Genomic DNA, 13,201 nt, shown 5'->3' on the forward strand with positions numbered 1-13,201 from the left:
GGAACAAACAGCCTGAATCCAGATGTGCAAAGATTGAAAACCCTTGAACATAGAAGGCTGTAGCTGCTGCCAAATGAGGCTTTGACAAACAAATGTATCTGTCAATAAGACACAGGTTTATGATTTTTTTTTAACATTTAAAAAAGATTCATAAACAATGTTATTACTTTGTCATAACAGGTTATTGAACGTAGGAAAAATCTCAAATCTAAAACTGTGTACCTAAAGACACTGATCTGTCACTTTATAGCAATGTAAAACTTATATGTGTTTGCATGTTTTTTCCATGAATGTCTCCAAACATAATATTGCAAATGTGCAAGCATGATTTTGTCATATTGACAGTCCCCTGAATGTCACAAGGAGTTTAGCCAGTCTGCTGATAAAACCACCTTGAACTACCAGTTTCCAAATAGCTCTCTCTCTCTGTAACATCGAAATTACTGTCAGATTCCTTTTTTGCAGTAATAATTTAGAGTTTGCAGATTGAAAGATTCATAAATGTAACTCTCATGCTTAGTTTCTCAGTCAGTTGAGTAGAGCTCCCTAAACCACACCTCCAGCACCTCCTGAATGTAAATACTTCTTCGCAAGTAACCAGCGTGGTAGCATCACATAAACAGAGGCTAAGAGAGGGCATTTTCTCCTTTCTCCTTCACTGCATTGAGAGTGTGCTTCCTCCGTATCTTTTGCCATGGAAAAACCAGCCTTGACAGAGGTCCACAATCACTGTAAGGCTCTCTTAAGGGGACTGTTCAATTTAAGGAACTAGAAGGAGAGTGAGAAGGAGCATCTGTCCCTGAGGGGTGAAGATTCGAGATCATAGGAACCTACAACAACCTCCAGGATAAAGGATTTAACTGCAATGCTTGCTTTCTCAATATACGACATATTAATTTGACCGTAGCTTTATCTGCTATAGAAGGTGGACATTTTTTGCCATTTATATGATGATTCAACAAAACATGTCTGTAAATCGATCAGTTGACCACTGCAAAACACCCAGTGACATTACATACCAAGTCCTCTCCTGGGTAATGGTGGGAGAATTTACACTGGGTCTGCCTCTCAACCTGTCCGTTCTCTACATCTTCATCTTCAGGTACGGGAAATCTTTTTACTCGTTTACATTTATTCTCGTTTTAGTAAAAACCAAGAGGAAAGCTGTGCTGGATTCTGGTTACTGGGGGCAAAGTTTGCTAAATGAAGTGTAAACCAACTGCGCTACTGATGTGGCGAAGAAAGCGGTTTTAAGTTTATCTTTAAAAGACTGTGACCACTCTGATGCAACCAATTCAGATGCCATGAAAATAACAAGACCTACCAAAACTCTATTAAACCTTTGAAATGGACAGATGAATCCAATTTTGTTCTTGAAAAGTTAAAATAGAAAGTGTAGAACAAAAAAGCTAAGCTGTAAGTGTTACACTGAAGTGCAAACAAAATAAAAAAGCAGACCTTGCAAGTCGCTACAAAGTAAAATCTACATATGTTCCCACGCTGGTCTATGAGTTTTGAAGAGTTTATCTGACATGAGTCTGAGTGCGACTGTCCAACATTTTACTCAGCTCTCCGAGGAGAGGACGAGGTCGTGTAGATGGCAGAAACAGCATCATAAGCTTAGGTTTATTTTTTTCCTGTTCCTCTTCATTCGCTCTTGATACAAAGCAAACTCGCTGGCTGTGAAACAATTAACTGTTATATGACCTTTTTAGATACAAGTTCTGGAAGAACAAAGCGATCTTCTTGTTCAATATTGTGGTTGCTGATTTCTTGCTGGTGGGCTGCCTTCCTTTCAAGATCCATCATTACCAGCACAACTTGAGGCGCAGTGAGGACACTGTGCTTTGTAAGATAATGCTCTTCATGCTGTTTCTCAATCGAGGAGCCAGCATCGCCTTCCTCATCACAATGTCCCTCGATCGCTACTTCAATGTGGTCCATCTTGGAAGGAGAAATTTTGTCAACGTGTTTAAGAAATCTCCTCAGATTTCTGTCGTCATCTGGATCCTCTTGCTTCCCCTCACCACTCCTACTATGGTCACAACCTTTGAGTGCTGCAACAGCCACGGACGGGAAAAGGAGACATTCTTACATGATGTGACGGACACCTTTAGAGAGGTACGGTTTCAGTGTATTTGTTTGGATTTAGTGTTGTTTTATGTTACCTAACAATATATACTGATGACAACTGACTAAAAACAGGTTGTTCGCTGCCTCGCTCTGACAGATCAGATGGCCTCCAGCCTCCAGAAAGAAAACGGGTGGATTTGGATTCAAAAAAACTTTAATATTTATATTTGAACATTTAAGAAGAACAGCAGAGATTAACACAACTGCTTCAACTTCCTATAAAGCTGGCATTACAGTCAATATCCAGTTCAGTTCCCTAACTGGCAGTTCCTTTCCACAAGACATAGATACACTCACCCAGGCGTGGCAGAACCGAATTAGAGTTTTTCTGAAGTAAAAATTGGAGACAGCGTATAAACAAAAGTTTTCATGAATCATTTACATTTATTATTAAGCACGTTTTTTTTCTCTTTGTCCTAATTATTAATATTCCTTTGTTTATGTAACTTTTGAAATAAACACAGGATTTTCAGGGTCTGGACCAGTGATGGGATGAGATGTGGAACGTGTGCAGATAAAGATAAACGCTTCTATAGACACTTTTCACAATATTTGGAAATCTTAGAGACCAGACAACTGTTAACTAATGTTAGAAAAACAAAAATCAACAGATAATCACCAGTTATTCTTGAAAGAAAGAATTAATTTGAATCGTTTACATTTCTAACTTAACATCATAACTTAAGTAAAAGGCAGGGGGTTAGCTGGAGAAGCTAAGGAGGGGTTTAAAGGGGTCAAAATATTAGTCCATGATTGAAGACAGAGTGTTTAAGTTAGGAGTGTACATGATAAACTTTCCCATGTCTGTATAGAAATCCAAGTTGACTGTGTGACACATAGGGCTATTGTAACGAGTCATACCTAATAGTGGGGTTTTTGTTTATTTTGTTTTTGTAAGATTGTTTTCTTCTCCCAAATCATCATCCCCTACATCATCCTCGTCTACTGCACGGTCCGCATTGTCAGCCGGCTGAGGAAGAAGACGGTTGGGGAGAAGACTAAGCTGAGGAGGGCTGTGTGCTTAGTCACATCTGTTGTCGTTGTCTTCTCCTTCTGCTTCCTTCCCTGCACTATAACTAGAGCAGCACTGCTGTTTGTGCGGCTGAAGAACTGGCAGGATGCAGAAAACATAGCTGTCCAGGTGTACGACGCCCTCATGGTTTTGTCTTACAGCGACTGCCTGCTGGACCCGTTGATTTACTGTTTCTGTAACTCAGGGTTTAAAGATGTTTACATATCTACCTTTTGCCCTGTATTTATCCAGAAGAGACTGACAAATTCTGACTCTGGCACCCCAAACACAACAACATGTACTAGTACTACTACTACTGCTGGCGCTAGAATGATTTTTTTGCCTATAATGGAGAAATAATCTGTCTCTGTGATACTTGACTCACTCACCCACTCATCCACCCACATAGGTGTTTTTAGCTGGGGAAGAAGTGCTGACAATTTGAAGTCATCAGATGACATTTACTAGGTAGTAAACACACAGCACTCAGTAAACACCACAGTTACTAAACAGAGTTAGTGAGTAGCTGACATGCAGTTCAAAGATTTTTACATTTTCTTCCTTGTTAAAAGATGATTAGTTTACAGATTGGGGCACTAATGTAGGCGGGAGGTTGCTTATTAAATGTAAATATTTTTCTTGTGTGCATGTATAGTTATTTCTTGGGTTATTTTCCACAGGACGCCAGGTGATACTGCTAAATGAGTGTTTATTAAGGTTTTCAGGTGCCTCTTGTTTGATACTATTACTGAAGGATGGTTTTTATCTTTCCAGTTATAGAGGGCTGTTTTTGTAGCCACTGTTAAAGGTTGGTGTGTATTTGTTCATACTCATGCCAGACCTCTTTTATGTAATTGATCCTGTTATATGAGCTCTGTGTATGATTTTATATTAGATTAGAGAAGAGGCACAGAGAACATGTCCAGTGATTGTTTTTACCTTACAGTTATGGGCATTTATTGTTGGTTTTTATTCGAAGATTAAGACACTTAAATTGTAACGACCTTTTTGTTCCTGCAATGTTTCAGTGAAGGTGCTTTTCCTTTTTTATTTTTTTTATACTACAAGGTCAGCTCAGAGTTTTTAAACAACCTTCTATTGAAAATAGAGACTTCCTTTTAAGGATGTCTTGCACTGCATATGAGTATATCCTCAGTAATCTGTTGTGAGGAACTGCCTTCACATGTACATACAGTCCTATGAAGACAATAGCTTGGTTAAAGTAATACTAACCAGCGTGACCATATAGGGCATTTCAGTGGATTAATAGGGAAGTGTATAAAATTAAAGATCCTGTCTGAGTAGTCCACTCATAAAAGTTAATATACAGTTTTTAAAATTATTTGTGCTAGGTGGAAATTTACACTTCAACTGCATGTTTTAAATAGTAAAATGTATATGCATGTTGTATGTCAATATTTACTTAAATATAAATATTAAAGCATTTTTAGTTATTAGGGTTATTATTAAACCAGACATGATGACATGATATGTTAGTACTTCCTGTAATAAACCAAAGCACTTAGCATTAGTGATATCTATTTTAACTCTCTTTTATTCATCCTACTAGGAGTAGGCCTTCTTAAGGCTGACCTAAATATGCACAGGTGTCATTTATCACTCAGGAATCTCTATAATGCTGAATGCTGAGCATCATCTCTGTCATTAATGCCTCAAACCTGCAGGTTCACCTGCAGTGCAAAATGTTGTGAAATCTACCAAGTGTTCTGATGCTGCTCAAAAAACTGCATTTGACCTCTGAACTTTGAGCACTTGTTTCAGTTACTTGTGGAATTTTATTACTGTGGCTATTTTTACATTTCCCATCACAAAGTGTTTTTTCTTATTGTATGAATAAACTAGTGAGTGCTGGTGTTATTGATTAACTGCCACTACAAAAATGTCAATCCTTACCGGACAACATGTTACACTGTACACATTTTTTTGTAGCACTGAAAACTTAAATTATCTGCCTGTATGATGATGATGATGTGTGCATACTGCTGCTGTAACTACACATCTGACAGAGTTTTTGCAAGTGAAGAGTGTTACCTTTTCTGAGTAAAATGTTACCACAAGAAATACACAATCGTGCAATGTTTACTGTTCAGCTTTTTCTGACACGGTAAGCCTTTACCAAACATATACAAAAAGCAGAAGTAGCTGCCTTGCGACGTCCAAATATTGACACTGTTATAGAAAGATGCTCGAGTATGTTCATGAGCACAACATGAAGTAATTTTTATGTTGAAATAGCATTTCCTCACATGCGGTCAGTTATTCGTGGATGAGGCCCACACTCTGACAGATTCTCCACATTTTATGGTCTCCAGCCTTTGCGCTGTGTGGGTATTATAACAGCAGGGAGAGCAGCTGCATAGCCTTGAAGCCGAGACTAGTAACCCCTAAGCCAGGATATCATAGCAATCATAACAGCAGAGAACAGAAGTATGAAAGCAAATGCAAAGAAAGGCCTAAATGTAAAACAAACACGGAACGTTATTGAATTACTGTTCTTGCCATCGCTGCAAATTGACTTTCTGCTTCCTAAAAGCCTGTAACGACTTAATGACACACCCTCAGCCTGAAACGTTTTATGGGATTTGGGTCATTAAGGTAAGTGACAAGTGCAGCGTTGGAAGCTTGACTAATTCAAGGGGAATAAAATCCCTCCTGTCATTATGTGCACCACTTGTATTGATCCACTTGAAAAAGCTCAGAATGAGTTGTTGAAAATGTTTAATTCTTTCTCTGAAAAAGCAGATTTTTGAAACCCAGTGGACTGACAGGTTTGTGTACTGGGACTAATTTGTTCCTAAAAAAACAGGAGTCTACTATATTCAGGCCTTGTGGACCTGCTCTGCTTGCATGAAAACAAGCTCGTACGGTTCCTTTACGAATACATTTTTGGAAACAATCAACGCATAAATTTGTAAATTAGACACAACAGGAACACTAAACTCTTCCATCTGGGAAGCTTGAGAAACATTCCTGCTTTACTACACCTGCACCACAAATGTGCTGTGTGAAGAGGAGTATCTCATGGTACAAAATATGTCATTTTTGTCCTTGGCATATAATTAAAGATAAAAAAAAAACCTGATATCATCATTTGGGAAAATACTGTGGTTCTTAACAAATAATAAGTGGACTCTCCCTGAAAACAAAAATGTGGCGACAGCTCTGATGATATTGGATTAATCCTGAGCATGCTGCCTTTAGTTTCACGGCTGAAACTTTGATTATTTATGCTATAAATCCTGCTGCTGTGTGATGTTACAGCTCTTTGGTAAAGAGCAATTATTCAGGGCTGTATGCAGCTGGCATTGCTGTAAAGGGGATAGAGCAGATTGTACTACAGCTGCAGGGTGCTCCATCCCAAATTAACCTAGTGCCATTACTGATGACATATGTGCTTGGGCTGCTGTTTTTCACTAAGACCACAGAATATAAAGTAGTTTTGAGATCTAAAAGGTTAATCCAGTGCAGCAGTTTTGTGAGCTTGCATTCTTTCTAATGGCCAGCAGGGGGCAACTCGTGTAGTTGGTTAAAAGAAAAGCAGGTTATACAGAATTTATTATTTTGACATTAATGAAAGCAACTTTTGCAAATTGCAAGACGGTCACCCAATAGCATATGCTCCAAAGACACTTACCCGGACAGAGGTTAATTATGCACAGATTGAGAAACAACTCTTTGCAGTGTTGTTCAGATGCAGACGTTTCCACACCTACATATACTGCAAAAGAGTCGTTGTCGAGTCAGACCACAAGCCATGGAGCACATACTGAAGAAGCCAATCTCTGTAGCTCCGGCTCATCTGCAGTGCATGCTTTTACAGCTGCAGAGATATGGCATAGAGATTGTGCCAGATTTCTGGAATTTCAGAGACGAAATTTTGCACTACCATAGCATCATCTTCAAAGGTGACAAAAACATAGTGCCAACAGCCCTGAGAAACAATATGCTGGAGAGAATCCACATTGGGCACATCGGGATCGAGTGTAGTGAGCAGGGAGCTAGGGATGCCCTCTTTTGGCCAGGCATGGGCAAAGACATTGCTACCACAGTGTAGAACTGTTCTATACAGTGGGGCAAAAAAGTATTTAGTCAGCCACCGATTGTGCAAGTTCCCCCACCTAAAATGATGACAGAGGTCAGTAATTTGCACCAGAGGTACACTTCAACTGTGAGAGACAGAATGTGAAAAAAAAAAATCCATGAATCCACATGGTAGGATTTGTAAAGAATTTATTCGTAAATCAGGGTGGAAAATAAGTATTTGGTCAATAACAAAAATACAACTCAATACTTTGTAACATAACCTTTGTTGGCAATAACAGAGGTCAAACGTTTACTATAGGTCTTTACCAGGTTTGCACACACAGTAGCTGGTATTTTGGCCCATTCCTCCATGCAGATCTTCTCGAGAGCAGTGATGTTTTGGGGCTGTCGCCGAGCAACACGGACTTTCAACTCCCGCCACAGATTTTCTATGGGGTTGAGGTCTGGAGACTGGCTAGGCCACTCCAGGACTTTCAAATGCTTCTTACGGAGCCACTCCTTTGTTGCCCGGGCGGTGTGTTTTGGATCATTGTCATGTTGGAAGACCCAGCCTCGTTTCATCTTCAAAGTTCTCACTGATGGAAGGAGGTTTTGGCTCAAAATCTCACGATACATGGCCCCATTCATTCTGTCCTTAACACGGATCAGTCGTCCTGTCCCCTTGGCAGAAAAACGGCCCCATAGCATGATGTTTCCACCCCCATGCTTCACAGTAGGTATGGTGTTCTTGGGATGCAACTCAGTATTCTTCTTCCTCCAAACACGACGAGTTGAGTTTATACCAAAAAGTTCTACTTTGGTTTCATCTGACCACATGACATTCTCCCAATCCTCTGCTGTATCATCCATGTGCTCTCTGGCAAACTTCAGACGGGCCTGGACATGCACTGGCTTCAGCAAGGAACACGTCTGGCACTGCGGGATTTGATTCCCTGCCGTTGTAGTGTGTTACTGATGGTGACCTTTGTTACTTTGGTCCCAGCTCTCTGCAGGTCATTCACCAGGTCCCCCCGTGTGGTTCTGGGATCTTTGCTCACCGTTCTCATGATCATTTTGACCCCACGGGATGAGATCTTGCGTGAAGCCCCAGATCGAGGGAGATTATCAGTGGTCTTGTATGTCTTCCATTTTCTGATGATTGCTCCCACAGTTGATTTTTTCACACCAAGCTGCTTGCCTATTGTAGATTCACTCTTCCCAGTCTGGTGCAGGTCTACAATACTTTTCCTGGTGTCCTTCGAAAGCTCTTTGGTCTTGGCCATGGCGGAGTTTGAAGTCTGACTGTTTGAGGCTGTGGACAGGTGTCTTTTATACAGATGATGAGTTCAAACAGGTGCCATTCATACAGGTAACGAGTGGGGGACAGAAAAGCTTCTTACAGAAGACGTTACAGGTCTGTGAGAGCCAGAGATTTTCCTTGTTTGAGGTGACCAAATACTTATTTTCCACCCTGATTTACGAATAAATTCTTTACAAATCCTACCATGTGAATTCATGGATTTTTTTTTCACATTCTGTCTCTCACAGTTGAAGTGTACCTCTGGTGCAAATTACTGACCTCTGTCATCATTTCAAGTGGGGGAACTTGCACAATCGGTGGCTGACTAAATACTTTTTTGCCCCACTGTATGTCAGTAAAGGTGTGCAGCGAACCCTAAAGAACCTCTCATTCCACCTCTCATGCCTGAGAGACCATGGCAGGCCGTGGCCTCAGACCTCTTCACCTGGCGCGGACGAGACTACATAGTAGCTGTAGACTATTACAGCCGCTACTTTGAGCTCGAAAGGCTATTCTCCACTACTGCAGGGTCAGTCATCAAAAAGCTCAAGGCTATATTTGCCAGACATGGTATACCAGAGAGGCTTATTTCAAATAATGGCCCACAGTACAGTTCTCGAGAGTTCAAGGACTTCGCAGTCACATGGGACTTTGTCCACATAACCTCAAGCCCTTTGCATCCACAAAGCAACGGCCTCGCCGAAAGAACAGTCAGATGAACCAAATCAGTTCTGGATAAAGCTCATGCTCAGTGAAAACTACATAATAATTTCACAATCTTTAATTAGGGGTCTAACGTGGCATAAGATAATATAATAATCTCACAATTCCCCCTTTGACCTCTTTTTAAAGAGATCACTTACACCTCGCAATCCAGTGTTGCAGGGTTCATTTCTTCTTCAGGTGATTCTCTGCTCCTCTTCTTTCTTCGACCTCAGGGGTTAGACCACCCTTCAGTCGTTGCACAGATCAGGGGATTATTCTGCCCCGATTTTCAAACAACGATCTGTGTATTCTTGGGTCACAGCTGTGTCCCCTTTTTTACCAAGAGCCTTTCTATCCTCGTTGGTCTGGTGTTCCTAGATTTCCGGCAATCCTTTCGTGTTTATTGCTGTGCTTATATAATCCATCCTCTTGAAGTGCCTAGCCGAAGCCCAAACGCTATGACACTTCACCCCAGTTGCTGTCTTGGCAGTCTCCATGTCTATCTCTGCTGCGAAGGATCTCCGTGACCTCGTCTGGTGTCTGTTCCTTTCTCTTTAAGGCAGAAAACCAAAACACCTTTCTTCCTAGCCCTAATAATCTAATGTTGTTATCCATTGTTCCTCTAGTGATTCAAAATTGGTTTAGCATATCATGTTTGGGACTCTCTGTCCCAGAGAATTATTCTACACATAATCTATGTGTGTGTAAGCGTGTTTGCATCCTCTGCACTCAAAGTCAATACCTACAATATATCAGTCCAGACCGTCACGCCGAACGAAGCTTATGACCTTCAAAAGACTGAGTGCCAACTCTTATGAGCACATTTGCAATGTGTGTATGAAATTAATTATAGCCACTTCGTTTAGTAAAAGAAATCAAAAACAAATTAACCATTTTTAATTCTAACATTTGCCCCCCTTTTCACAAAAATCGTGTGTTTCTTTCAGCCTGCCTTCCCACAGTTTCCTCTCCAGTGCGATACTCAGCTCCTCATGGACACAGGCATTTTGTCTTCTAAACACTATTCAGTTTATTTCAATCATTAACGCTTAAACATGAAAATAATGCTTCTCACTGGCTCTCTAGAAAAAGTCTGGCAACTTTTGGGTCATTGTAAGCTTAAGTTTTACCATACCTAAATTATTAAACACACAAATAAAGTCATAAAATGTTCATACAACCATTGTTTGATGTTAAAACTCAACTTCCCCCTTTTTGACACACTCCCATGTGTCAATTCATCGGAGCTAGAAAATTAAAAGAAAAGGTTAGTGACATCATATCTCAGAAAACATCATAAACACTCCTCTCCAGTATCGTTGCTCCAGCCCTGCCATCCTGTGTTGGGGAATGAAATCAGTTTAGTTATTATGTTAAATCTGTTAAACTCCTGGCTCCGCCCAGAGCCTGCGTCCGCAGAACTGCCTAGAAACAACACCTGTATTAAGATGAACTTCACATTTGTCACTCAGTTTTTCCCCCACTGTCTTTCCCTCACTATTTTCACTCTGTTAATTAGAGTGCTTAAACATGAAGTAGACTACGTCCACAACAAGTCAATACAGCTGTGAAGGTGACCTATTACCAATCTATTACCAATCAATAACAAAAAATAGCTTTTATTTTATGCATGCTTCAGTCAACCACTCACCCAGAGGTTCATCCATCCCAGAAATTTCCTTCTCCTCATTTAATAATGTCTGTCATCCTTCCATGTCCTGGTAACTGGTCCATCCAGAGCTGTATCATTTTGAAATATACATACAACAAGCCAAACCATTCCTTGGTCACACCAACCCTTTCTCCACCCTGAGGATGTCCAACGCCATCCCAGTCTGGACTGTCAAAGGTGACTTTAACGCTAACTTTTCCGACAGTCCTGTTTATTGCATTACGTGGTCAGATTAGCTAATGTCTGCACATTAGAATAAACATAATTAACATAACTGGGTGTTATTTCACACACAGTTATAGATTCCAAACCTCCATCCTTATATGGTTTGCCAAATTATGGTTATCCAGAGCTCCCTTCTGTCTTTAAGTTTTGGAGAATTTTTATGCTTGGTGTCAAATTTTAAGAATTTGACCATAAGTAAAATTGATGGTGTTATCACCCCCATCGGGGCTTACCTTTCCCACTTCTGGTGATATTCCTCCCTCGAACATTTGTAATTACCCTCCTTTATGCGTGAAAACTGGTGGTGTGGTCAAGCAGGTGCTATAGAAAACAAAAGCTCAGGACAGAACAGTTATCAGTCATATGCTTCATACAGAATTGGCCTATATTTGATTTCATATTGATCCTCTGAGTGTAATCATACATTTTGATTTGAATTTATCAAAACTAAACACAACAGGTTTTTCTTTCTTTACTTTGCTCTTGTTCTTTTGCAGTAGCACATCCTAGCACATGTGCCTGTCGGTTCTATTCTACTTTTTAAATTATTGACTATTTCAATGGAGAACCTAAATCACGTGGACCAGTATTTGTTATTACATATCTCTATTTTGAATGTGACAAGTCTACCATTCCCCTGTTATTCATAGATGTTGTTAAAGTTTTGACTATTTTCCTCTATAAAATTTAATTGACTTTTTACAGTGGCCTGCTGGTTAATAGTAACATATTCCAGTCATGAGTGAAATCAAACCTTTTCTCCACTGTAGCATTTGGCATTCCCAACAATATAATGTGATACCTTAATCAAAACACAGCTAATAAAACACAGTTTTCTTAATGCAAACATCAGTAACTCAAAATTAGCAACCAAAGGGTTCAGTCTGCATCTCCACACTCTCATGTGAAGCTACAGTCTCCCCCTCCGGTCTCCATCTGTTGCAGGCTGGGTGAATTGTTGCTCAACATTTACTAATCCTCAGTGCAGTTTTTGTCTCAGTATCAAGTCAGTCAAAACTTTTAGTCTACATCGTCAGTCCACCACAGTCCAGTCACACACATTCATCCACACACATTCACACCAGATGTTGCTGATAACGGAGTCTCTCACTCAACCTATTCGAGCATCCATCACCAGCAAAGTGACGTCATAATTTTAAAGGAAAACAATTCCTTGTTTTTTGCACTGGATTGACTCGTGCAATCCTTTCAGACTCAGGACTATCTCATGTGATCAGTGTCCCATATAAGTGAATTTCTCCAAAGCCCATTACAATCATGGAGAAGCGCACTTTGCAACTGTTTTCAGTAAGAATATTTCATAGCACTTTAAATTTCACTCTTGCAGGCCTGGTTAAAAGAGCTGATTGCTAAATCATGAACTCACAAAATATCACCACCGGTGGATCACTCCTCTCAAATGTTCTTATCTCAGTGCACTGTAACAAAAGCAAACACAGGCGTAACCAATAAAATACTAATAAAATAACACATAGTCGGGACAGTTCTAGACATGTCCAAACATAAAATCATCTCTCTCTCTCTTAGAGAAAGAACACAGTCCAAACCTCACTGATAAAATCAACCTAGTGCTAAGCAAAACCCCAAAATCAACCACAGGAAAGTTTTGCTTCCTCCCGGGACAATATTGTGTGGGAATGAGAACCTCAGGTACCGTAGCACCTTTTGTTCCTCCTTGAATTAAGTCTCAATCACAGAAAATGCAGCGCTCCGATATAAAACGTACACTATTAGTTCATCATTTTCACTCTGTACCACTGCTCCTCATCAGGCTGTGTGAAGCACAGTAAACAATTCAGTCAAGGCCTTGAGCCATAAACAGACATCACACTGTGATGTCTGTTTATGGCTATGAAAACATAGACATTGTTTTCATAACCAAACTGTTTTAGACCTTGTTGGTTAAATCTACATAAATGCCCTCTGGGTGACATAAAACGCGTTTAACCAATAAGTAATCGATGGCTTCTTGTAACAGATTCTGTATTTGGATGTTTGTGTGCAGCCTTTTGCATGTCAGCATAAGCATTTTTTAGCAAAGCATTCTTCCTTGCATCAGCATGTGTGTGTGTGTGTGTGTGTGTGTGTG

General features: G+C 40.1%; 1 protein-coding gene across 1 annotated transcript; it reads left to right on the forward strand.

Annotated features, from left to right (window-relative positions):
* The first annotated feature begins 947 nt into the window (after nucleotides 1–947).
* Nucleotides 948–3,505, forward strand: LOC113037145 (12-(S)-hydroxy-5,8,10,14-eicosatetraenoic acid receptor-like). Its single transcript, XM_026193887.1, has 3 exons — nucleotides 948–1,102; nucleotides 1,716–2,121; nucleotides 3,032–3,505. Exons 1-3 carry the CDS (start codon nucleotides 948–950, stop codon nucleotides 3,503–3,505), a joined length of 1,035 nt encoding a protein of 344 aa, XP_026049672.1.
* Nucleotides 3,506–13,201: the final 9,696 nt, after the last annotated feature.

The sequence above is a fragment of the Astatotilapia calliptera genome, chromosome 15 (genome assembly GCF_900246225.1).
Source record: "Astatotilapia calliptera chromosome 15, fAstCal1.2, whole genome shotgun sequence".
Lineage (NCBI taxonomy): Eukaryota > Metazoa > Chordata > Actinopteri > Cichliformes > Cichlidae > Astatotilapia > Astatotilapia calliptera.

Coding starts and splice junctions, on each gene's coding strand:
- LOC113037145 (XM_026193887.1), top strand. CDS start 948: ATGATGATTCAACAAAACATGTCTGTAAATCGATCAGTTGACCACTGC. Junction 1,103..1,715: donor CTCTACATCTTCATCTTCAG/GTACGGGAAATC, acceptor TGACCTTTTTAG/ATACAAGTTCTGGAAGAACA. Junction 2,122..3,031: donor TGACGGACACCTTTAGAGAG/GTACGGTTTCAG, acceptor TGTTTTTGTAAG/ATTGTTTTCTTCTCCCAAAT.